Genomic DNA, 24,091 nt, shown 5'->3' on the forward strand with positions numbered 1-24,091 from the left:
TCGTATTCCCATTATATTTTTTTAGATACATGTTCAGTATTTTTTTGGAAAATTCTTATTTTGAAATTTCTATTGTCGAAAATGCAGCAAACAATTTTACATATTATAATCCTGTTTAAATTTTGACATTCCTTGATGTTCAGTAACATTCTAATATAGTTTGCAATTCTTACATGCAAAATGTTATTCATACAAGTATTTTTACACATCAGTCACAAAATTCATAGTTTTTCACTATCTAACAAAGACATTAAAAAGTTGGTTCATCCATTTTTTAAAAGCAAAGTAACTTGATACTGACAGGTATTAACAAAATGTGGCGGTAAAGAAAGTTATTTCCTTATCATCTCCCTCCGTCCTCCCTCCGAAACAGGATGTTCCAGTTCGGGAGTTTGAACTTTTCTCATTTTTTCTTGTCAGGGTTTTCAGGTCAATAATAATGTCATTATTGTAGCCATCTCCCCTAAACTAAGGACTAACAAAAGAATAATGTGTGCCTAAACAGTAATATTCAAATAAACAAAACAATATACAATAAAAGTATAAGTAGAAGGTATAGTTTCAATACAAATGAAGCCCTATATTTCTCTAAAATATGAAAGTGATATAAGAAATTAAAATTCATTCTTTCTGAATCATAGGAATTATTTGCAGTAAGAATACACAAATAATTTTTCTCATATGACCTCTTAAGTACTAATTGTGACGTCATTAACTTGTGCATTTTCCCGTACTTTCTTAAAAAGTTGCAGAAAACATTAATTTTCAATGGAATTTTCTTTCAGAAAACGTACTCTGCCACCGTCGCCCGGAAAGATTTTGAGATATGTGATTTTTCATAGCTCTTTGCACAATATTTCCAAAAATTAGGGCGGGCGACGGTGGCAGACACTATTTTCTAAAGGAAAATTAGCAGAAAAACAACTGATTTTGAAGCTTTTCTGTATTAAACTTAAAAATGTACCAAATTAATGACGTCATATTTTAAGAAAGATTCTTCTTCATGCCATATTCTTTAATGATTTATCATATTCATCTACTCAACTATTGTTAAAGCTAATTTCATAACTTTTTAAGAACATTGAATTTTTAGGGCATAATAAAGCTCAAATTGTACCGTCTTCTTATTCTAATTTAAACTAATGGGATATAATTAAAGCATTTTTACAGGACTGGTTTGTGATTTGATTTCAATTCAAGCGGAAATGCACGGCATTCATTTTTCACTATTCATATTCTTCATCAGATTCTTCATCAGATGTCAGGAACTAGAATACTATAAAAAAGAGAGAAATATTATTAAATACAGTCATGCATATACCCTACCTTAAACCACGTCTTATTAAAATAATTGTATGTATAACCCCATATGCGACACTATGCAAAAATATTTCTGTTGATTAGAAATTTCACATCTTGAATGAAAAACAGTGTGATTGTCCATTAAAGCTGGCATAGTCCGCCATATTTCCCATTCTTCAACGCTCCCCCTAGAACCCGTATATAAGGAGCAGATCAGTAATCAGTGAATTGTATTTCTTTGTAGAGATTCCACGAGTGTATATCTTACACTGCGTGCTACTCAATCTTTATGAAATTATCAAATTTTACGTATTTTTTCCAAAACAGGACAAAAGTATCATGAAAAATACAGGTCAGTACATTATTTACAAACAGAAAATGCACAAAAAACAACAACAATAAATTAACGCAAAAAATCTTAGACCACGAAAGGAGTACTACATTTCGGACACATATTCTGCCATTGTCCCCCACAAAGATTTGAGATATGTAATTTTACAAAGAAGTTTACATAATATATCCACAAAAAAAAAATGAAATCGGCGACGGTGACAGACACTATTTTCCAAAGGAAATTATGCACAGAAATTAGTCATTCCGAGGCTTTTCTGCATTAAGCTTAGAAGTGTACCCAATTAATGAAGTCGTATTTCCAGAACAATTATCCTTCATGTTATATTCTTTAATGAATAATCATATTTATCTATTCAACTCTTAAAAATACCCTTTTTCTGTATAAGTAATACATGTAGTAACCGATACAAAACCAAAAAAAAAAAAAAATCAAATAGAGCTTCTTCAAGGAAAATCTAGTATAAATATATGAACTAAATTGTATAAAATCCTGTTTGAAGGAAGTAATATACGTGTATTATTATTGATAAAACAACTTTCCCGCTGGTATTTCAATACAGCCTAAAGAAATAAAGAGAAAAAATTATTCAAGTGACTGCCAAACTGGACGATTTTTTGAAGACTATTGATCCTATCTTAAAAAAAGAACCCAGTGGTTATTTTCGGCGTTAACAATTCACATCCCACCATCCCTTTGTTTCGATACTTACTGTTAAGTAATAGCAAGATCATATGAAGAGAAATCTTTGTCATGAAGAATGGGCAGAGCGAAGCGGAGCCCATTCTTCATGACGAAGATTTCTCTTTATATGATCTTACTGACTTAGAACAGAACCTCAGCCAATCAAATGAATGGATTAAAAATAAACTCCTCCCACGGCTGTGTCACATATAAGGTTCAACTTGACCGCTCGTTGTACATATCGAACACGCATCAATATCGAACACATGCGGTTTCATAATGTACTTCTAACCCATTCAGGTTAGCACGGGATTATATGAAATAGGTTGATTTACTGGGGAAACGGTATGGTAAAGATATTAAAGTTACTAAACTAATGAATACCCATGTAACAAGAATCGTAATATCTATATTTCTGAAAAATGATTGTGTTAAGATGACAAGGCCTTGGTCAGCAGGAATGGGTATCGCTGTCTAATATCAAATAAAAAAATTATGAAAATTGAGATTAAATCTGTCTTCAAAGACAAGGTTCATCTCTGATAATTATACATGACTATGGTTGTATTTTCTGTCTGAACCGAATTGTGAAAAAAAAATATTCAAAAAGGCGACAAAAGATTACAGTAGGAAAAAAGTGTAGCAAGGCCTAGAAAGTTTAAATATCATTGTAAACAGCACGTGAGTTTAGAATAGTTTCTTTTTGTGTGCTGAACAAAGACCAATGAAGACACACCCATATAACTGTCAAGTGAACCAATCAGACACCGCTGAATTTTTCAGAAATAGAAGAAATCTTCTCCACGAAGAATCAATTCTTCGCGAGAAATGGAAGCATTTGATTGGCTGAATAAGTAGTTTATGTTCTAAGTTCTATAGTGATATGCCCCGTGGGGATCCGGGTTAGAATAGGTCCTCAGTACCCCCTTGCTTGTCGTAAAAGGCCACTAAATTGGGCAGTCCTTCGGATGAGACCGTATAAACCGAGGCCCCGTGATAAAGATCCCTCCATGCTCAATGGCCCTGAGTGCCGAGCATAGGCCTAAATTTGCAGCCCTTCACCGGCAATGGTGACGTCTCCATATCAGTGAAATATTCTGGAGAGGGACGTTAAACAGTATACAATTAATCAATCAATCAATCTATCTATCTATAGTGATATAACTAAAGTCTACCATCATAGTAAACTATACATGTACATAATGTTATTAAACAATAGACTATTCTGTTCTCTATTTTTTATCGCTTAAGTGGTTCAAAGCACGTCTTTGATCAAAAACAATTATGTATTAACCACATAATCTAGTACAGTCTACTAGTATTGTCGAGAGAAAAATCTAGTAAAATATTGTTTCAGTATAATTAGTAATGAAATAATTTATTATTTTGTGAGCACGATTGATTAAAACGGTCCTAAGACATTTAAATTCTACTCATTTAGTCTAGAAATAAAATATACAAAACATATGAGACAAAAAGATGTTTATATTAAAAATATCTATTTCCTATATGAGTAGAAGTGATAATACAAACAACAAAATCAAAGAGGGCTTCCATAAGGAAAGTATGAAATCAACTGCATTGTATAATCTGGTTTAAAAGAAATCAAATACTATAATTGATAAAATAACTTACCAGTTCACTTTCCAATACACCAAAAAATAAAAAAAATTAAAAGAACTACACTTTAATTTAATGGTATGCCCAACCTAGTATTTTATAAGACGGTTTATCTAAGCCCACACACATATCCTCAGCGTAAACTATCCACGCCATACCATCTCCTTGTATTGACTTCTAACTGTTAAGTTCTATGATGACTTTGTTAATAAATCGGTACCCAGCTTATGTATAAGTCACATTATCCAACGATCGGGTATACGATGAGAAACCGATTCGTTTTTTGATGAAAATGGCGTGGTTGCCGGCTGGACACCACTAGTGATCGGACGGTGACTGAGTCTTTTTTTGCAAATCGGTGGGGTCATCGGTAGGAAATAATTCGTAGTTAAAATTCAGCGATGTCTAAAACGATGCCTCACATCGCTCCTCATCGGCAACCTATCATTAACACATCTTTCAAGGATCGGCCGATGTATGGCCGAGCATCGTCCAATATCCGTTGAATCTGAGGCCATCGGGGAGCTTAATGGTGTTCAACAGATAACGACCGATCATCGGTCGATGTTCGACCGAACATTGGCCTGTAGTCGACCAATGTACGAACGATGTTCACCAATGTATGAGCGATGTAATATACATCGGCCAATTATCCTTTGTACTTTGTAAGTACGGCCGGCAACCACGCCATTTTTCTCATAAAACGCATTGGTTGCCCATCGTATGCACATCGCTGGATAATGTGACTGATACTTTTAGGATTACTAGGCCGATGTGGACCGATGTTGGGGCATCGTTAACACCACGGATTACTACCGATTACCACCGGTCTACGGCTACCGGCCGGGAAATGTGACCTAGGCATTTAGACATTAAAAAGGCGTAAACTGCTTAACAGCCCGGGAATCATGGCTCACAAAAAAATACTTATCGTAAGGAATTTATTCTTGTCGAAATCTACGATACTTTCATCGCATAAGGAGCTTTCATTATAAAATAATTGTATAGTTGATAAAACGGTCAGAAGAAATTTTCATTTTGGCCCTTGGTCTCTCAATTATTTTGAATAAATAACAAATCAGTACTTTAACAAGAGAAGGATAAAAATTCAAATTCACATTTTAACAGTATACCAGGGTAATTTAAGGATAATGAATTTCAAATCAAAACAATAATGATACCGGTATATTGCATTTAATTAAAGTCAAAAATGTATAAAAGTAATTGGAGAAAAATAGTAAATTTCACACGGCGATGTTCATATGGAATTATCGTTGGAAATAAACAATGTACTATAACAACTTAGATAATTTGCTTGGTGATTTTGAGAAAAATTCATTATTACTTGTTATAATCATTGATTACTTTTTTCACGAGAGAAAATAAAATAAAAATACTATAATTTGAAACTCACAGTCAAAATACTTTGATTTACTATAGTAAAAACGAATTAAAAAGAATGAATGATTCAGAGAGCTCAGAAAGGTAACATTGATAATGCAGTACAATTGTTTTAAACATAACTTCATTTTCGTCTTTTATAAATGATATTATTTAACAATTTAATATTTTTGCGGATCACCTTTTGCAAAAATGTACCCTCCTTATTGAATGAACTAAAACGGTGCATTTTTCAAATACAAGATCGCTTAATCTAGACATTGATATACGAGGGTTGTTCCAAAATTTTGTAGACTGAGCTCATATCTTTTAAAGAAATAAGTGTATCTTTATGATTTTTTCAGGGTGGATAAAGCGTGTGTTCAGCAGACAAATTACGAAGTTTTATCATGTTTACTTGAAAAACAATTGAGCAATAACATTTAAAGCCAGAATTAGATAGATAACATGATCAGTACGTACTGGTCCTTGCCGACAATGCAGGTAACAACATTCTCTTCGTTTGTAAAGCTCATTAAATAAATTGTATTTTAGGACTTGGATTTTATTCTACAAGTGGTAATCCTACTTATACTCAAACTTCCCTTTCTAAGGAAGAAATTCTCATAATCATATGTCAGTTTTAAATATTTTTAATATTCCACAGAACCAAAATGAATTTGATCTACCCTACATACGAGGGTTGTCAAAAAAGTTCGTGGACAATGACGTTTTTGTCAAAATAAATGGTTCCAAATGCATCTATTGTATATCAAAATATTCCTTATGAAAAACCAAGTCAGATTGGTTTAATTTTTATTTAGGAAACTTAATAATTTTGTAAAAATCGGTGTCTTTAAAGATAGCAGATTGTGCGCACGGACCAGTCTGGCGTTGAGCTAATTTCATTATAACGTCAAACATTTGGATTTTGACTTAACACATGTTCATAGACAAACACTTCATTTCTTTTTTAAGGCGCAACATACTTCCGTGTGCTACCAATTATCTTTAAATAAAGATTATAGTTTATTTAATTTTTAAAATTCAAAACGATGCACAAGTATTTAAAAGTGTCATCTAAATAATCACTTTGTTTACATAAACTGCACAGCCCAGTCCGACGCCGTGCTAGACGTCATGAATAGAAATCTCCATTTTCAGTAAATCACATGTGTTTTTAAATCTTTTTAGTGTCTTTGAATTTGTACACACCGTTGAAAAATCATATATACCAATCTGAAATTGATACATAAAATATATTTCAATAATTTTGAGTTGTTTTAACAATTTTGTCTTCAACCGTATAAAAACTAATTTTTTGATCGGAGGCTGTCCCGTGCAGACGGCTGACGTCGATTTTTTTTTTCGAGTTTTGACACATATTTGTTAGGGTTTCTGTTTAGTATTTGTACTGTCTATATAGTAAGCGATACTTAAGATATCATAAAATAGTTATAGCCTCTTTATTTGTGTAACGTAAATTTTTTTTTATTAATTTTTGACTTGTCTTATTTAAAAAATAATCATTTTAATCCGTGCACTTTATATCAGAGTTTGTGTCAATTTAACCTTGGTCCGTGCGCACTATCCGCGAAATATAAAGAACCCGATTTTTACAAAAATATTACGTTACATCAATCAAAATCAAATCATACTGATTTGTTTTATCATAACAAATATTTTGATATGCAAAATATTTATATAGAACCATTTATTTTCACAAAAACGTCATTGTCCACGAACTTTTTGGACAACCCTCGTATATTGAATTCCGAAATTCCAGTAAATGTTCAACCAAGCCTCTTTCATTACTCCTCACTAAAATATTGACACTTGTGAAGAAAAACTTCAAGAGTAATGTGAAACAATATTCAAGAATTGGTGCGAATCAGATGTGGATATTCAAAAATTCCAAAGAACTTTTGGACAATTTGAAATCACAAGGTTTTACCAAAATCAACAGCTTAAACACTTTATGACTTTTCAACTTTGTACACAACCATTTCCCACGATACATTAAAGTCAGTCCAGGCTTTTTGATATCATTGACAATTGCTTTTCTAATAAAAATGGAACTCGTAAATTTATTTATCTGGTCATTGGTCATTTGCAAAATTATTTTGTTAAAACACATTCTGATTGCACACACAAGTACTCTGAAGTTGACATCAAAGAGATGCTTGAGTTTCTGATTGACAATATCTATATGGTTTTTGGAGACCAGGTATGCCAACAATCTACTGGAATTACCATGAGTACCGATTGCGGTCCGTTATTAGCAGATTTATTTTTATATTCATATGAAGCAGAATTTGTGCAAAATGGAGAGAACGATCGTAGGCATTTATGCCTGCTGTTCAATCCATTTCTTAATGAATAAGATATATTTCAAACTAATTTGTGCAAAATCTTATGCTTGAAAAAAAGCACTTGCTGTGGCCTTCAACTCCTCATTTAGATATATCGACGACGTATTGTCCATTAACAATTGTAATTTCCATTCCTAGGTCGATACGATATATCCTTATAAGCTTGAGATAAAAGATACCACAGTGTCTGACACATCTGTTTCATACTTGGATATCTTACTTGAAAAAGACGTTAATGGCAATCTAACAACCAAGGTATATGATAAACGCGATGACTTTAAACTTTTCTATTGTCAACTTCCCTTACTTATGCACCAATATACCTTCATCACCTGCATACAGAGTAAATATATCTCAGTTGATTCGATACGCAAGACCCAGCTCTAGGTATGAACAATTTCTAAAACGAGATAAATTAATGACAAGCAAGTTGATTAAACAGGAATATCAGCAGACTCGTTTAATGTTATCATTTCGTAAGTTTTACGGTCGGTACAATGACCTTGTCAGCAAATACAATTTATCATTGAGTCAAATGCTGACTGACGTTTTTAATACTTATTGTTAGTCAATTATTTATACACTGAATTGACAAGGGATTTTCCCATTTAGTGTGACCAGTCAGCAGAGGATGCTCACTCCCCCATGGCACCTGATCCCACCTCTGTTGTTTCGGAGGTCCCTGTTTGCTCTGTTCCTTTTTTGTATTGTTTTATGGACTTTGATATTGAATACTGTTCGTTATCTCCATATTCATCGTTCTCTAACACCCGGAGCAATCTGAAACGTCAAAAAAATACAAATGTCAACGGTTCAAATTTTTGGAGAAAATATTTCAAGTACCAGAATCAAATTCTTAAATTAAACGAAACGGTTATATACTGAAAGGAAAAAGAAACGCAGGGTAGCATAATATTTGAAAAATATGACCGCATGACCAAAAATTACGAAAATTGGTCAGATGAGAAATTTAGTTACTATGCACCAAAATTAGTTTTCAGAATTACTCAACCGTAAAATTTATCACGTCACATGGGGAAAACGCTAAAAAGGCCAAAAACACGTGCAATTTGATGACGACGAGTTTGTCAACAAATCTTGTTGCACCATTTGATGCACCTTAGGTATACACATTGTTTTTCAATATGTAGAGACGATATGAATTTCTTGCAATCTTGGTATAGTTTACGGAAGTTCAATGGGGTCTGGTTTTCGAATTTCCCCATTAATGAAAAAGGCAAAGACTGTTAACTAAGCAGTTTCTTGTAAAATTTCCACCATAAAACTTGTTACCCGTTGTCAGAGGGGGCATTGATTGGTTTTCAGTCAACCCTGACGATGACGTTAATACAAGCCAGGGTCATGTTACGAAGGGATTATCCGTCCTGTCACCTCTTTAATCGCCACCTTGCTACCCCAAAACCGCCTTTTATACAGTAGACTATCGTAATCAATACATTCACACAAAAAATGAAAGAAAACAATTTCGCAATTTGATTTTTTGAACCGGTCAACTTACTGTTGTGTTTCTCTCACTGGCGCATGTGCGTGTCGCATGACTAATTTTTTGCGTTGTTTACAATGCCCAATATAACCAGGGATTGAAAGATAAACACTCTCATTAATTCCATGCAAAGGATAAATAAGGCTCATGACATATGCGAGGGAGAGTCATTAAAGATAATGACGTTTTTGATTTTCACTTTTGGGGGTATCGTCATGTGAGCTTCAATAATTTATTAATTATTAAACAAAATCAAATAGGATTTTGGTTATATCTTCTTTAATGACGATTTTAAAAGTTAGATTGGAATATTGAAAAACATTAAAAGAGAAATAATTTAAATCACCTCAAAAGTTTACCCTGCGTTTCTTTGTCCTCTCAGTATAGTAATAAATGTGAAATATCGCCTGTGCTAACGTAACCGCCATTTTTCAAAAGTCGGATTTCAACCCCAACCAAACGTTATAAAATTCATATTGATAAAAGCATAGACACCAAAATTTGAGTTAATAAAACACTTTTAAGAATTTTCATTTCCATAAAAATAAAATAAGGGATAGTAATTACTTTTCCTTAGGATTTTAAATATACCAAATTTTAACTGCAAGATTTGGGTATTGCGCCGCCTTCCTACACCAAACAATGAAATGTGTCTTTAAAAGTGGAAAAATTCGTTTAGTTAATCCATATTTGTCCATAAATTTATTAGATAGTGTTGGTTTAATCTATATACGTAGTTTCATTAATGTATGGCAAAGGGTTCCTAGAAAACGACGCTTCTCTACGGAATTTTGTGACAACCCTCGTATATATTGGAAATACTATAAAGGACAATGAAAAAAATAATCTTGTTCACTACTAACAGAGCTACCTCCATTTTAACACTTTGGTACTAGATACCTTCGTGAATATGCAATTCACAGCAGAATCTTTAAAAAAAATTGTTTCGTTTAGGCATTTCCCAACCATAATTATTTTTTTTAGCTCGGTGCCCGAAGACGATCATTATCGTTGCCAGACTCCCCCTTTTTTGGTTTTTTACATATAAGTCATCTTTAATAACCAGTTATAGCCGTTCCGATTTAATACAAAATGTCGAAAAAATTCGGCTCTTGAATATCACATAGATAGCGAGAGTTGGAATAGCATTTATTAAGCAATACAACTGTGAAACATTTAAAATAAAAAACAATGTGCAAAACCTGTAATGTAACCGTTCCAAAACGTAGTATGCTCCGTAAAACATGTTTTAACTGAATATTAATTTTGCATATTTTTTCCGAATTATCTTAATCAAAAAAACTCTGCATATTAATAGGAAAAAGGCATTGTTCATTAAGGTCGATTCCGAAACTGTACACTAAACTTCAATAACCATTTTAACTGTATAAGAATGGATTAATGGTTCTTTTACACACATTTTCTGTCGGAGGCGATATAAACTACTATCATGTTATTTTCATATTCTATATATTAGGATCTGTATTCGGCAAATAACAAATTCCATATCCTTTACATTTATATTTAAAAAAAAAACAAGTTTTAGCGAAAATATGTATGTTTGTTATGACCCAAAATTAATATAAAATATAGGAAAGTAATTAATGTATGTTAAAGATCAACAATCAACATCAAATGACTTAGATCTAGAAAAGCTTCAGAATATGCTGAAATAATCTGTTAAAACTTGTGAGGTCCTTTTTTAAGATAAGAATACATAATACAAATTAAAATTGATAATGAGTTCATAAAAGTCAAATTTCTTCTACAATTCTTACCGTGAACATGCGTAAAGCTCTAACACCATGGTCTTCTGCGAGTGCGTGGAGGGGGCAGTTTTTCCCGTAGTAATTAAGCAAATCATCCTCTATAATAAAAGTGTTGTCTAGCTCTTTCCCAAACTCTGTAGGTGTACAGCTATATCCAACTTGATAATGAAGGTCACAGTTAAATGTATTTGTCATAGAAGACAGCATCTTCTTTACTTCTCTTGTAACTTTATTAAAGGCAATCCGTATTGATTCAATGTGTTTCTGATCGTCATTATACAATAACAACTGTATATAACTCTCACTTACTCCTAAAAGTACAACGTGTTCATGATGATAAAACAAAGCAGTGTCAATATATATACATTTCCTTCCGTCCATCAATGGTTTCCACCCTTGTTTCAGACAAAGTACAATCAGTCTATAGAAGAGAAAAACAGGCAGAACCGGGAATCTGATGTACAGAGTCGGTGAATTATTTGGATGTGAGTAAATCTTTGATTTTACATGCGGTGGAACTTTCATTCTATTCATGCTTGGAATAAAACATATATCAGATTTTTCTTCTATGGCCATGAGACCCAATCGTTCCATGTATTTCATCATATCATCCTTGTATTCCACTGCAGTTTGGTTTTTTGTAGCTGTCCAGATTGATTTAAGGAACGTGCCTGAGATCTCTCCTGTTGTTGTAAATGTATCAAGCGCCTCTCTAGTGGGAGCTGCATCTATGACTTTGTTGAAACTGGCTTGTTTTGAATCGGTCATTACATATTTAAATGAATTGACAAACCACTGAATATCCAGGATAACTATTTCAGGACTATTTCTCACTGGTTCTTCTATTGCAAAATATAGAATCACACCAATATCATGATAAAACCGTAATAAGTCTTTGAATTCCTGTGTGCTTAAAGGAAGCAATTTATCAAATGATTCCTTTAATTTGTCCAGATTCTGAAGTTTTTTCTCTTTTTTTTCTGAAATGAATTTTTCAAATATAGCCCAATCCAGGGGTATATCTTCTCCCCACTGTTTTTGTGATATTACTACGTCTACAATGCTTCTTCCTAATTCATATAGACTTTTAATACATTCTCCATCATGCTTTTTGAGACTTAATGTAAAGTATCTATCGCTAGACAAGTGTGTTTTAATCGTCGAAGACACAGGGAACGTCTTGATAAGTTCTTGGTAATATTCCGTCTTTTCCTTGAAAATGTTATTTCATATATGAATCGTTGTGTTGCTCGTAAATTTCAAATAATTTTAAATATGATAAAAATGTCATGGATGATTTATAAATGTGATTAAGAAACGGCTAGGGACATACCTGCTCCGATTTCTCTTCTGCATGAGTAGCTACAAGAATAACAGGGGCCTTACTTCCACAGTAACAGTTTACAGATTTCAACCAAAACAAAAGATAATCTGCAAGAAAATGTTTAAACCAAAACTTTGTATATATAACTCAACAATATCAGAGTGTACTCTTATTATTATTCATTGTTTGTAATTATAACATTATTTTGATCATTAAATGACGAATTTTTAATTCAGTTTTGTTTGTTTTTTATGACATTTTTTTTTAAATTCCCCTTTCAGACTTCATGTATTTATTTTATTTTATTATTTTATATTGGCTGTCTAAATTTTCAAGTGTGATTTCCAGCATCAGTCTGTATTGGGCACAAAAGAAAATTGTTTTCCGGGTATTGCATTTAAAAAATATTAAAAATTATATAGAAACAAGACAAGAAGTTAGTGTAATCGTTGTAAGATTGTATATATTGAATGTGTACTTAACGAGTCAGCTTTAAGTCGAATGCACATGCATGTTACGTTAATAGGTTTAGAAATGTGCTTTAAAGACAAAACAATAGGGGGAAACCGTGAAATGACTTTTAAAATGTCACTATTTTCGGCTTTGTAAGCAATTTATGACGCTAAAGAATGACGCATGACTCAGATCCGTATTTAAATGTCTTTTCAATTTTTGCCCAAAACTTTTGAAATAAATAGAAAAAAACCACATAAGAGCAATTTAAACATTGTTAATTATATCGAACTTAATTAATTTTCGAAGATATATATATATATATATTTACATTTGCAAATGTTTTCATTTATATTACACTACTGAAGGCAAGCGTTTTTATAACTGTTAATACAGGTATGGGGTCAAGAGGTCATAGATGTGCGTTTGGATAAAAGTTCGACGTAATTTCTCTGTGACGTCATAAAGGGTGGATTACATACATGCCGTTGGGTTTGAAAAATTAACGCATTTCACACGTTAAAAGTAACAATCAGGCAAATATAAAGTATGAATAAGTCACAAATGTAAACATAAGTGATAAGGTATCATTTTTTGAGTTTTATTGGGATGTAAAACGGGTTGGCACATGATCAAATCTTCCATAAAGCCCTTCGGGCTTTATGGGATTTGATCACGTGACCAACCCGTTTTACATCTCAATAAAACTCAAAAAATGATACCTTATTATATATATATATATATATATATATATATATATATATATATATATATATATATATATATATATATATATCAGAAGTCCATGAATTCACAGTGGTCGGTATAGTTGTATAGTAAAAGTAATTAAAAAGAAAACACGAAGACAACAAAGTAAAGCATTAGCGCTTTCATTTAAAAATCTTCAGATGCTTTACAATTTTACAATCAAGTTTTTAAACTGTCACATAGTAACGCCTACTATGACGTCATAATTAGCGGAACGTAATACAGTCTCTATGACCTAATTCTCCCAGCAGTTATTACGGGAAAGTCAAACAATGCTATTTAGCTTTGCTTTTAAAGTAGTAATAAAGTGTTTTTCTTTTTCTCTTCGTTGGATTTGGTTTCCAGACATCTTATAGAACGGGAAAACGGTAAATTGTCTTTTCCCGCATATATCTAAATGTTCACTAAGTTTAATTTGTCTGTATTGCGGATTATTAATATGCTGTTTGTGGACTCTTATCCGAGCTCTCAGTGTAGTGCTAGTTTCTCCGATGTAAAATTCGTTACAACCCGGGCATGTTACGACATAAATTAGGTTCTTAGTTTCACAGGACATGTCAGCATTTACAGTGAAATTTCGGCCCCGGAAGTCGTAGCTGGTTCCCTCCAAAATATAGTCGCAGGTACCGCATCTCGGGTCATTGCATTCTGTTACGGAATAATTCTTTTCCTTGAAACTGGATGTGCACAGAATTCTTTTTAAATTTTTAGCCTGCCATTTGCTATTTATAAATTGAACATTTTGGTAAATTGCGTTTGTGTTATCATCCTCATCTAGTATCAGGTTTAATTGTTTTACCACTGGTGTTAGGTTTTGGTTTCGTGGATTGTGGGTATGAACAAAAGGTATAATTTGTTTTTCCTTCCGATTGTCACGTGTCGTAAGTAGTTGTGTTCTTTCATAAGACTTAGCCTTTTTTATTCCATCATCCACTAGTCGTATAGGGTATTTACGTTTCACAAGAAAAGATTTTAATTCCTCTAGTCGTAAATCCCTTGTGCTTTCCTCACTTACTATGGTGCAAACTCTTCTTGCCAGATTATATGGTATCGCTCTCTTAGTATGGTTTGGATGACATGAGCCGAAGTGTAAATACTGATGTGTATCGCTGGCTTTATAGTATATATCAGTAGTTATCCTTGTGTTTTTTTTTCTCCACTAACACATCAAGAAATGGTAACACATCAAGAACTTGATTGTAAAATTGTAAAGCATCTGAAGATTTTTAAATGAAAGCGCTAATGCTTTACTTTGTTGTCTTCTTGTTTTCTTTTTAATTATTTTTACTATACAACTATACCGACCACTGTGAATTCATGGACTTCTGATATATTTTACCAGTGATCGTGATGGAAACACGAAGTACTTTTCACAAAGATCATGAAAAGGATACTTTTCTTGCGGAACTTGTGAGTAATATTAATGTATTCATTAGCAAAACGGATACAACAAATCGTCTTTTAGAAGAGTTCTGCAGACAAAATCAACATATTCCTAGAGGAGTTGGAATACAGGATGAGGAGGAGACGAATTTAAAATCTGCGTTTGTTAACAACGAAGAGGAGATGGGTCAGTTTCAATCCCCAACTCAAATATTACAGCGGGAAATCAATGAATTAGCCCTACGAAAGGAAGCGATTAGAGTTAAACAGAAAATTAAATCCATTTGGAATCGGACACTCAACATACGGAAGCAAATGTTTTGGAAACAAATCAGCAATGCTAATCACGCTGAACAATATGAAAAATGGTTAGACAGAGAGACGCCGATATTGCCTAGGAAATTCAGAATAAAGCCAATTCGTGGAGAACCTGAGGAACAAACAGCAATTAGGATAGAAGTAGCGAAACAACGGATACACGGAGAAATTCAACTACTTCGACTAAGGTCAAACAATAGCTACAAGAAAGTAGCTGACTTCGACTCCCAAATGGAAATAGAGTTGACAAAAAGGGCCTCCGGCAAAGTCTTAGAAATGCTTCAAGGTATGTGGTTATCTGACTGTGAGAATGAAGAGCACAAATCCGTCAACAGGTGGCGTTATGCAGAAGCATGGCTACTTGACTATGAACAAACTACGGCAAAAAACCAGCTAAGGAGAAGAAACCACCAAAACAACCTCCCTCTGGAAAAAATACAATCCCATCGTCAAAATCTAAGACATATGCAGCAGCTGTAAAATCTACTGGACCAAATATGCCAGTTAACACTCAAAATCCTCAGCTCCCTAATCGACCATTAAAGAAAATAAACAACGGAAAAAAGACAAATAACTTTGCATTCCGTAAAAACAAAAATAAATATGGGAAGCCACACTATCCGAGAAAACACAATGTAGGAGATACCCAAAACCCTAACTACGGAGGAAACACCGGTATTAGTACAAACGATTACTACAGGAATGATCGTGTTACATATATAGGGAAAGGTGCACAGAATCATTTTTTAGAGGAAGGCAAGCCGAACCAGGGACAGAAATACAAACCCAAATGGTAAATACTCAAAGTATTGAAAGTGAGAAAACATCTAAATCGACTGAAGAAAACAACCAAATAGACCCTAAAATATTAAATTTATCCAGCAGAGAACTGACAAAACTGAGATAAAATTATTGCTGAAAGGGTTAAAATATACGCCAACACCACAGGTTAATAATCAGGAATTAAAAACAGATGTCAAAGCATACACTAGACGTTTGAGATTGTCTGAATATTTCCATATCGAGGACGAGGACATATCAGACCGAGAAGAAAGTGATCTTGTTAGAAATAAATCATCATTTAATCCGAAAAAAGGTAGGAATCGGACACTTGATGCTGTCTGTGAAACACTTGAAAATATTTCTTTACCTGTGAATTTTCATCACATAAAGGCAAATCTTTCTAAAGAGGAAGAAAAGGCACTGAGAAATCTTTCAACGGATCCAAATATTGTGATCAAAGAGGCCGACAAAGGGGGCGCAGTTGTTATTATGAACAACCATTTTTACAAGAGTAAAATTATGGACATGTTGCAGGATAACAACTTTTACAAACACATTCATGGAAATGATGATAGAAAAACCATGAAGAAAATAAAAAGTCTAATTCATGGACCCCTATGCCCAGACGTAACAGAAAAAGAGAAGGACTATCTAATTAATTTCGACTTCCGAGAAAGCCAATTTTATGGACTTCCTAAAGTGCATAAATCCGCTAATTATGACGTCATAGTAGGCGTTACTATGTGACAGTTTAAAAACTTGATTGTAAAATTGTAAAGCATCTGAAGATTTTTAAATGAAAGCGCTAATGCTTTACTTTGTTGTCTTCGTGTTTTCTTTTTAATTATTTTTACTATATATATATATATATATATATATATATATATATATATATATATATATATATATATATATATATATATATATATATATATATATGTATATATATATATATACCGCAGTTTGGTAGATCTAGAGGTATTGGGCATTGATAAATAAATCTTGTAATAATTCCTTCGACCACACGGATGGTCAACATTTTTGAAACGTATTGAATGTGACCAAAAAAAAAAAATAATAATAATAATAAAGAAATCGCTAAAGCAAAAATAATAAGATAAGGAAAAATATTGGCATATTTCTCACAAATTTCTAATACTATATAAAATTAGTCCTTTGATGAGGTCGATCCATAGATATATCGACTTCACAGAAAAGCATATTGACCGAGCATGAAATGCGAGGTCAATATGCTTTTCTGTGAAGTTGACATATCTATGGATTGACCAAATTAAAGGGCTACATTTGTTAAATTATTTTTTACTGAGGTTGATAAAAAACGATTTTAGAAAATAAGAACAAACCACAAGTTTTCTCTCTTAAACACTTAGAGACTAGAAATCAAATAAATTTAACAGTTTAATATAAATGTGTTTCCTTTACATCTTTTGAGTAATTTAGAGGATTTACTAATTGAAAATACTATAAATGTATATCTTTTGATTATGTTTTGTAACAATTTTGACAAAGATATTCGAAATGTCCTAATATTAAGTAGATATTAGGCCGTGGTTACGTCTTATCAGTTGCAGAATATTACAAATTTAAGGGGGCCGACTATAGTTTCCATTGTGCAATATTTTGTGCATCGTAGTAAAATGAAGCGTATTTACTGTTTTAATGCAATCTTTTTCGCTTGATTATCAAAATTAAACAAAATTAAGAAATTATAAATATAAAAATGTAATTACAATTTGATATAAATGATTTTGCAATTGATAGGTAGATTGACGTCGTTGCAGTGTGTTTTTGACGTTATGATAATCTGTAGCTCTTAATGAAAGAGGTAATAAAAATATTGTTAAAGAAAAAGTAATAAACATACGCTCTTGAAATTTAAAACATAGAAATTTGAAAATATCTCCAATATTTTTATTATGTTTTCATGTGAATCCATCATGTACGTCATATTTTGTAATACTCTATAAAAATAGTAAAATTTGCTAATTTTTTTGCATTTTGAGATGCCCCCTCTGGTAACAAGACGGTAGAATTTTGTGTTTCTTACATATATTGTATAATATAGTATTACTCATCAAATATTATAGTTTGAACAAAATGTCTATTGTAGTATTTGTATAATTTGCTTTAAAGTGCTAAAAATTGGCATTTCCCTACATAATCCTATAGCAAATTTACCTGTATTTTGAGATGGTCCCTCAAAAATACCTGAACAGTAGGTTGTTGTTATAAAATGACATATTTATGGAGATTCCTCTTACCCTTGTGGCTCCATTTTGAGAACATTGTGTCCTTCTGATCGCAGAGTTCTTCATCTATGACTTCTTCCAAGGTCTTGGACATGTCAACTACCAGAATGTAAAATGCTCGTTTGCTGAGGTAGATCTGATGGCAGGCGTAATACATGCACTGTCCTCCAAAATCCAGGATACTTAGAAGCCTTTTCTCTTCTACCTTTTCTGCATCATCAATCGGAATATTTTCTTTTATATGGATTGCAGGCTCGCATTTACGCACAGCAACTTAAAATTGAAACAGCTTAGTTTAATATCAGTTGCAATATACAGTGTTTTCATGTTGATATAATTTTACAAAACAAAAAAAAAAAAAAAAAAAAAAAAAAAAAATGGAAGTGCAGATACATGTACCTTTACCAAGAGTTAAGTAATTGTGATTTTTTCGAAAAATTTTTTTTATCAAATATCTGATGTTTTGAAAAGTAAATTTAGCTTCTTGCGTTTCAGTATTTATCGCATGATTTTATTTAGTTTTTTGTTTATTGATCTTGAAAAGTTTGTACGAAAAAATATTAAAGATATTTAAATATCAAGATACATGTTTCTCTCTCTCTCTCTCTCTCTCTCTCTCTCTCTCTCTCTCTCTCTCTCTCTCTCTCTCTCTCTCTCTCTCTCTCTCGATAACTCATTTGACATGCATGTTTTTCACAGATTTTTAACCTTCTAGTTTTCCTTCGTTTTCCAGTACTTCAAAAATATCATTGTGTACATCTAGTCCCACAGTAGACTTGATTTTCTGTATGTCTTCCAGTGATTTTCCTTGCAGTCTTTCTAATAAAGTTGTTTTTCCAGCACCCGCACAACCAACTATCATTGCCCGTGCTCTATATATTGGTGTTTTTCCCTTATCCAAGTACTCTAAGTATCGACTTCGGGCATCTAAATCCCATTGCAAGACTTCCTCAGGGATTTTCACTGAAAAAGAAAACAATTTCTTAGGAGGTTAACTCTAAGTAACTGGCTATCGATCCATTTTCAAATGTCATTAATTTCCCCATGTTGTGCATCCTTCTCAACAGTATTAAGGAAGCTAGTTAAACAGATGTATGTCTTTAAAGGGATACATAAGCACTTGCTAACGACAAACTGGAAACTATGTATCCCTCACATTTCAGAAAACTTGACGCGATAAAAGGATGAAAGAAACCACATTATTTTTTTCTTGTTTTAGTGACAACGTTTGTAACAAAAAGGTCTTTGTTTCTAGGGCTTGAAATTTCACATTTAACGGAATTTTAAAGGTACTTAGACACAGACTATCATTTTCTTTATAATATTACCACTTATATATTTTAATAGCATTTCACACAAAAATTAATTAAAAATCTTATTTCAAATAAAAGATATTAAACTTTCAAATTTGCACTTTCACAAATTCAATTTTATTCGTAATCCCGAGGAAAAGTGGGAATCTCGTTGTGTATAAATGAAAAATATTAATACTATAATACACAAAATTAAGAGTAGACATGTTCGAAAGCAAAACAAATACGCAATATATTGTCAGTCCGTGCAGATGTGGTAAGCAGACTGTGACATTTGAACGCACCCGGTGGAATATAAAAATCAACAATAACAGAACCCGTGCCTTGTTTACAAAAACGTGTACATAACACGAGTGTGCTTGATTTTCTAAACTCTGTACGGAACTCTTAGTTCGTAATGACGATACTTGTGAAGGAGTTTTGCTTTCTAGCATTTCTACTCTGAATAAAATTATTTTTCTAAATCAAAGTTTTAATATTTCTCGTAAATACACAACAAGCTTGCCTCTTTTCCTAATGATTAAGAATAAGGTTAAAATTTGTGAAAGTGCAATGATGTGTAAATCAAACCCGCCAAAAAAATTAAAGTTTTAATAACTTTAAATAAAATAAGATTTTTAATTAATTTTTGTGTGAAATGCAATTAAAATATATAAGTCGTAATATTATAAAGAAAATATTGACTTCAAATCTGTGTCCAAGTACCTTTAAAAGATCTTGGTTTTAATTCCACGTCTAGCAATCCAATCTTCTCAAAATTACCTTAACCTGAGGATTTTAAATCCTTCAATACATACCAAAGAGATTTTGTGGACTTTGAGATTGAATATAGGTCGTCATCCTCATATCCTCCATTATTTACAACCAATTGTTAAGAAAATGGTCTATTATTTTGATTTTGAAACATTGATTTGGGAATTTTGTTTATAAGGGCCTTGAATCGTATCTAGTATTTTATGCTTTGTACAGCTTGTTCTAAATGCAATAAATCCACATGGATATAAATACTGATTAATCCTTGTTATCATTCAATTCAGGTTATTATTCCTTTTCAGTAAGGAGATGTCTCTCATGCTGGACAATAACGTTTCTGACTTATCTCTGATATGCAGGGCTCCCGAAAAAAAAAATGGAAATAGTAAATTCCCATGAGAGTGAGAAATACTGGTAATTCTTGGAAAATTCTAATAGATAAATTTATAACCATGATAACTACATATTTATAATTTATTTTTGCTTGAGTGAAGACAAGTAGTACACCTTATTATCTGAGATATCAAATGATAACTGTTTCGGGTTTATAAGTAATTAATTTTAAATAGTCATAATGGGTATCACATACTCATATACCAGTCGAAGGTTTCAATTTTTTTATGATCAAGTCAAATGTATCCTATAAAGCAGAGTTGGGGCAAATTACATGAAAATTACATACTTTCAAAAACATTGATTATTTCGTCAATTACTTGCAATTAAAATAACATTGATTTAAACAAATGTAATTAATTATTCTCGATTACTTTGAAGAATGTGATTAAATACAAATCAATCACTAATTTATATTAATTAGAAAATCAAAGTAAATCAATATCATGAATCAATAATATTATTACTTTTGACTTCTAATGCCCTTAGCAGTGTGTTAATTCTGTAAAGACATTATAAGACCTTTAATTATTGAATAAACATAAGTTCACAAACCAAACAATCCTGTTATGCATCATTATAAAACACAGGAAGAATTAAGACCTTTCAGTTAAAACTGAAAGGCGACTTTCAGCAACTTTTCAGTGGCCATTCAGCTACTGAATGGTACATACATTTCAGTGACCTTTCAGTTGCCTTTCAGTCACATTTCAGATACCTTTCAGTCACCATTCAGCGGACATATTTCCGTCAACTTTCAGTGACCTTTCCATCAACTTTCAGTGACCTTTCCGTCGACTTTCAGTGACCTTTCTGTCGTCTTTCAGTGACCATTCCGTCGACTTTCAGTGACCTTTCTGTCGTCTTTCAGTGACCTTTCCGCCACCTTTCAGTGATATTTAAGTCTCAATTTAGCAATTTTTTCACTAGCGTATTATTTTATAATCAGATATTTTTCCTTAACAAGGAAGCAATATTTTGAATAAAGATTTATTATTCAATCTTAATTGTGTTTTTTTTACTTATCGTGATCAAATTCGGGTACCTTAAAGCCATATATTGCGTAACTGATAAAAAAAAAATTGAAAATACAAAATTAAGTAAATTCTGAACGCGTAGAACACATTGTTTCATCTAATAATACGATTTTATCTTCTGTTTAATGTGTTTAAAATATGTCTAAGTAATTATTATAATTTTATAAAATATGTGAGACTTATTCAAAATGATTTTTAATTTTCTAGTTACATTTAGAAAACAAAAAATCTTCAAGTGATAAAAAATGATGATCCGATAACCGATTCAAAATTTAAATAAATGCATAACATTCTATAGTGCTTATACGTGTATTTTCTCATCGAAATATATAGTTTTGATTGATGAGACAAAATTTATATTATTTAAACCATTTCTGGAAGATCGCAAGTATTACTGATCAATTTCGTTTCTTAATTATGTCATTGTCAAAACTGCAGGATATTTAGTTTTTGAAACTTGAGACATTATTTTAAATTCATTTTTAATTACAAGAATAAATAAATCGTTTATACATGCCTCTTGTAGAAAAAATATAGTAGATTTTAGCTTTCTAAATGACATTGATTTAATAAAATCATTCTACTAAGTTTCTAGATAGAGGATTTACAACGATCTTAAATCTTTGACACAGGAACAGGTGCCCGTCTCTGATAATTGTCATCATCCCGATAGGAGATGTGTAATTAATTAGTCTGTCCCCAAAATCCGCGCAACTAACATAGAATATACAAAAGATATACAAGATATATACACATCGCAGCTCCTCGATACAACAGGTGAACTGATTGTTCCATCGATTTCTATAAATTAATTGATTTTAAATCCTAACTTCTCAACAAGAAGTCGTAGCGTAATCGATAAGGTCGCGGACACCTAAGCAGGAGACCAGGGTTAGATTCTGGGCATGGGAGCAATTTTTTTTTCTTGTATTAATTTTTCTCCAATTTTTTTTTATTCGGAATTAGATGCATTTAATTCTATTATACCAGGAAAAAGTGAAATAATTTTTTTAGGTAAAAAAATAAGCCGAATATTCAATAAAAAGATTCAACTGAATGATCACGGAAAGGTCACTGAAATGTATGTGCCATTCAGTCGACTGAATGGTAACTGAATGATCACGGAAAGGTCACGGGAAAGGGTCTTTTCAGTGACCTTTCAGTGACCATTCAGTGGCCATTCAGCCACCATTCAGTCGACTGAATGGTGGATTTTCATCCTGTGAAACACGTTCTATTCAATCTCTAACTTGAAAAAAGATACTTGTATTTAAATTGTAAATGAAATGTGATTGAAAAAATACATCACAATTTTAAAAAAAATCATACATAAGTATTCTATTACTTTTAACTGAAGGCAAATTCAGTTACAAATATTTTCAACTACTTTGAAAAAAAATATTTTTAAATTCAGTACATTACAATTACTCATTTAAATTTTCCCATCACTGCTGTAAACGTTAAGGTCCATGCAATTAACATGACGATCCTTTTTCGGATATATTACGTGGCTCTGAAGGATTTGAGAAGACTGTTAAGTTTAAGTTAAATTATTTTCTTTTCACCTCAAGATGGTAATTATTTCCTTTAACGGGATCATAAAGCAGAGACAATTCATTGTTTAGTTGTTTAGTTTGGAAGCTCCCTCCATACGAAGATTCAAGAATTTGAAAGCAGTGAACCAAATCATTACAAGAAACCCCTCTTCCCCCTCTTTTTTGTGGGGGGTTGAGGGGGGGGGGGGGTGTTGCTTGTCAATTGTTTTGAAGCCCCCCCCCCTTTTTAAATGTAGATACGGACTTGAAGTGGTCTTGGTGTAATTCTATGCATGATTGCTTGGTACATCTACCTGTAAACCCCCTTTCAAAAATTGCTAGGTCCGCCTATGTTTAACCATCTACGTACCTTCCTTCGCTAATCATTGATTGGATTTATAGGCTGTCTTTTGTCTTAATACGAGGGTTGTTCGGATTATATTGAGACATTTACTTTTACTTCATAAATGACAGAGATAAATTAAACAGCTGTGCTAAATTTCTAAATTCTAGAATAAGTCGATAATATCTGAAATCATAACAATCATATGTCTATCCACCCGGAGCAGCATCAGTACGTCATTTTAACGTCATGAAGCCGGGATGTTTTTGCATGTGAACAGATCGGGAAGTATTTACTCTCCCTCCTTTGTTATTATCAATATCATACAAAATCAAACTGTCTATTTTCTAAACGATTCTAATATAAATGTGCTGTTGCTACAATTGTTTACGTTTTTCATGCATCATACAACTACAGGATAGTTTAGTATCATGC

At 32.4% G+C, this 24,091-nt stretch overlaps 1 protein-coding gene across 1 annotated transcript in view; it reads right to left on the minus strand.

The window, feature by feature from the left end:
• Positions 1-263: 263 nt before the first annotated feature.
• Positions 264-24,091, minus strand: part of LOC134244637 (uncharacterized) — a 44,822-nt gene continuing 20,994 nt past the window's right edge. Inside the window, exons 8-12 of the mRNA XM_062726894.1 lie at positions 18,991-19,245; positions 18,295-18,555; positions 12,317-12,414; positions 10,993-12,195; positions 264-1,276 (exon numbers count right to left, since the gene is read on the minus strand). Coding sequence (XP_062582878.1) covers positions 1,262-1,276; positions 10,993-12,195; positions 12,317-12,414; positions 18,295-18,555; positions 18,991-19,245 — 1,832 coding nt within the window. The 3' untranslated portion in view covers positions 264-1,261. The remainder of the gene's footprint in view (positions 1,277-10,992; positions 12,196-12,316; positions 12,415-18,294; positions 18,556-18,990; positions 19,246-24,091) is intronic.

The sequence above is a fragment of the Saccostrea cucullata genome, unplaced genomic scaffold (genome assembly GCF_032062105.1).
Source record: "Saccostrea cucullata isolate Sc308-1 unplaced genomic scaffold, CSIRO_AGI_Scuc_v1 ctg2420, whole genome shotgun sequence".
In the NCBI taxonomy this organism is placed as follows: Eukaryota; Metazoa; Mollusca; class Bivalvia; order Ostreida; family Ostreidae; genus Saccostrea; species Saccostrea cuccullata.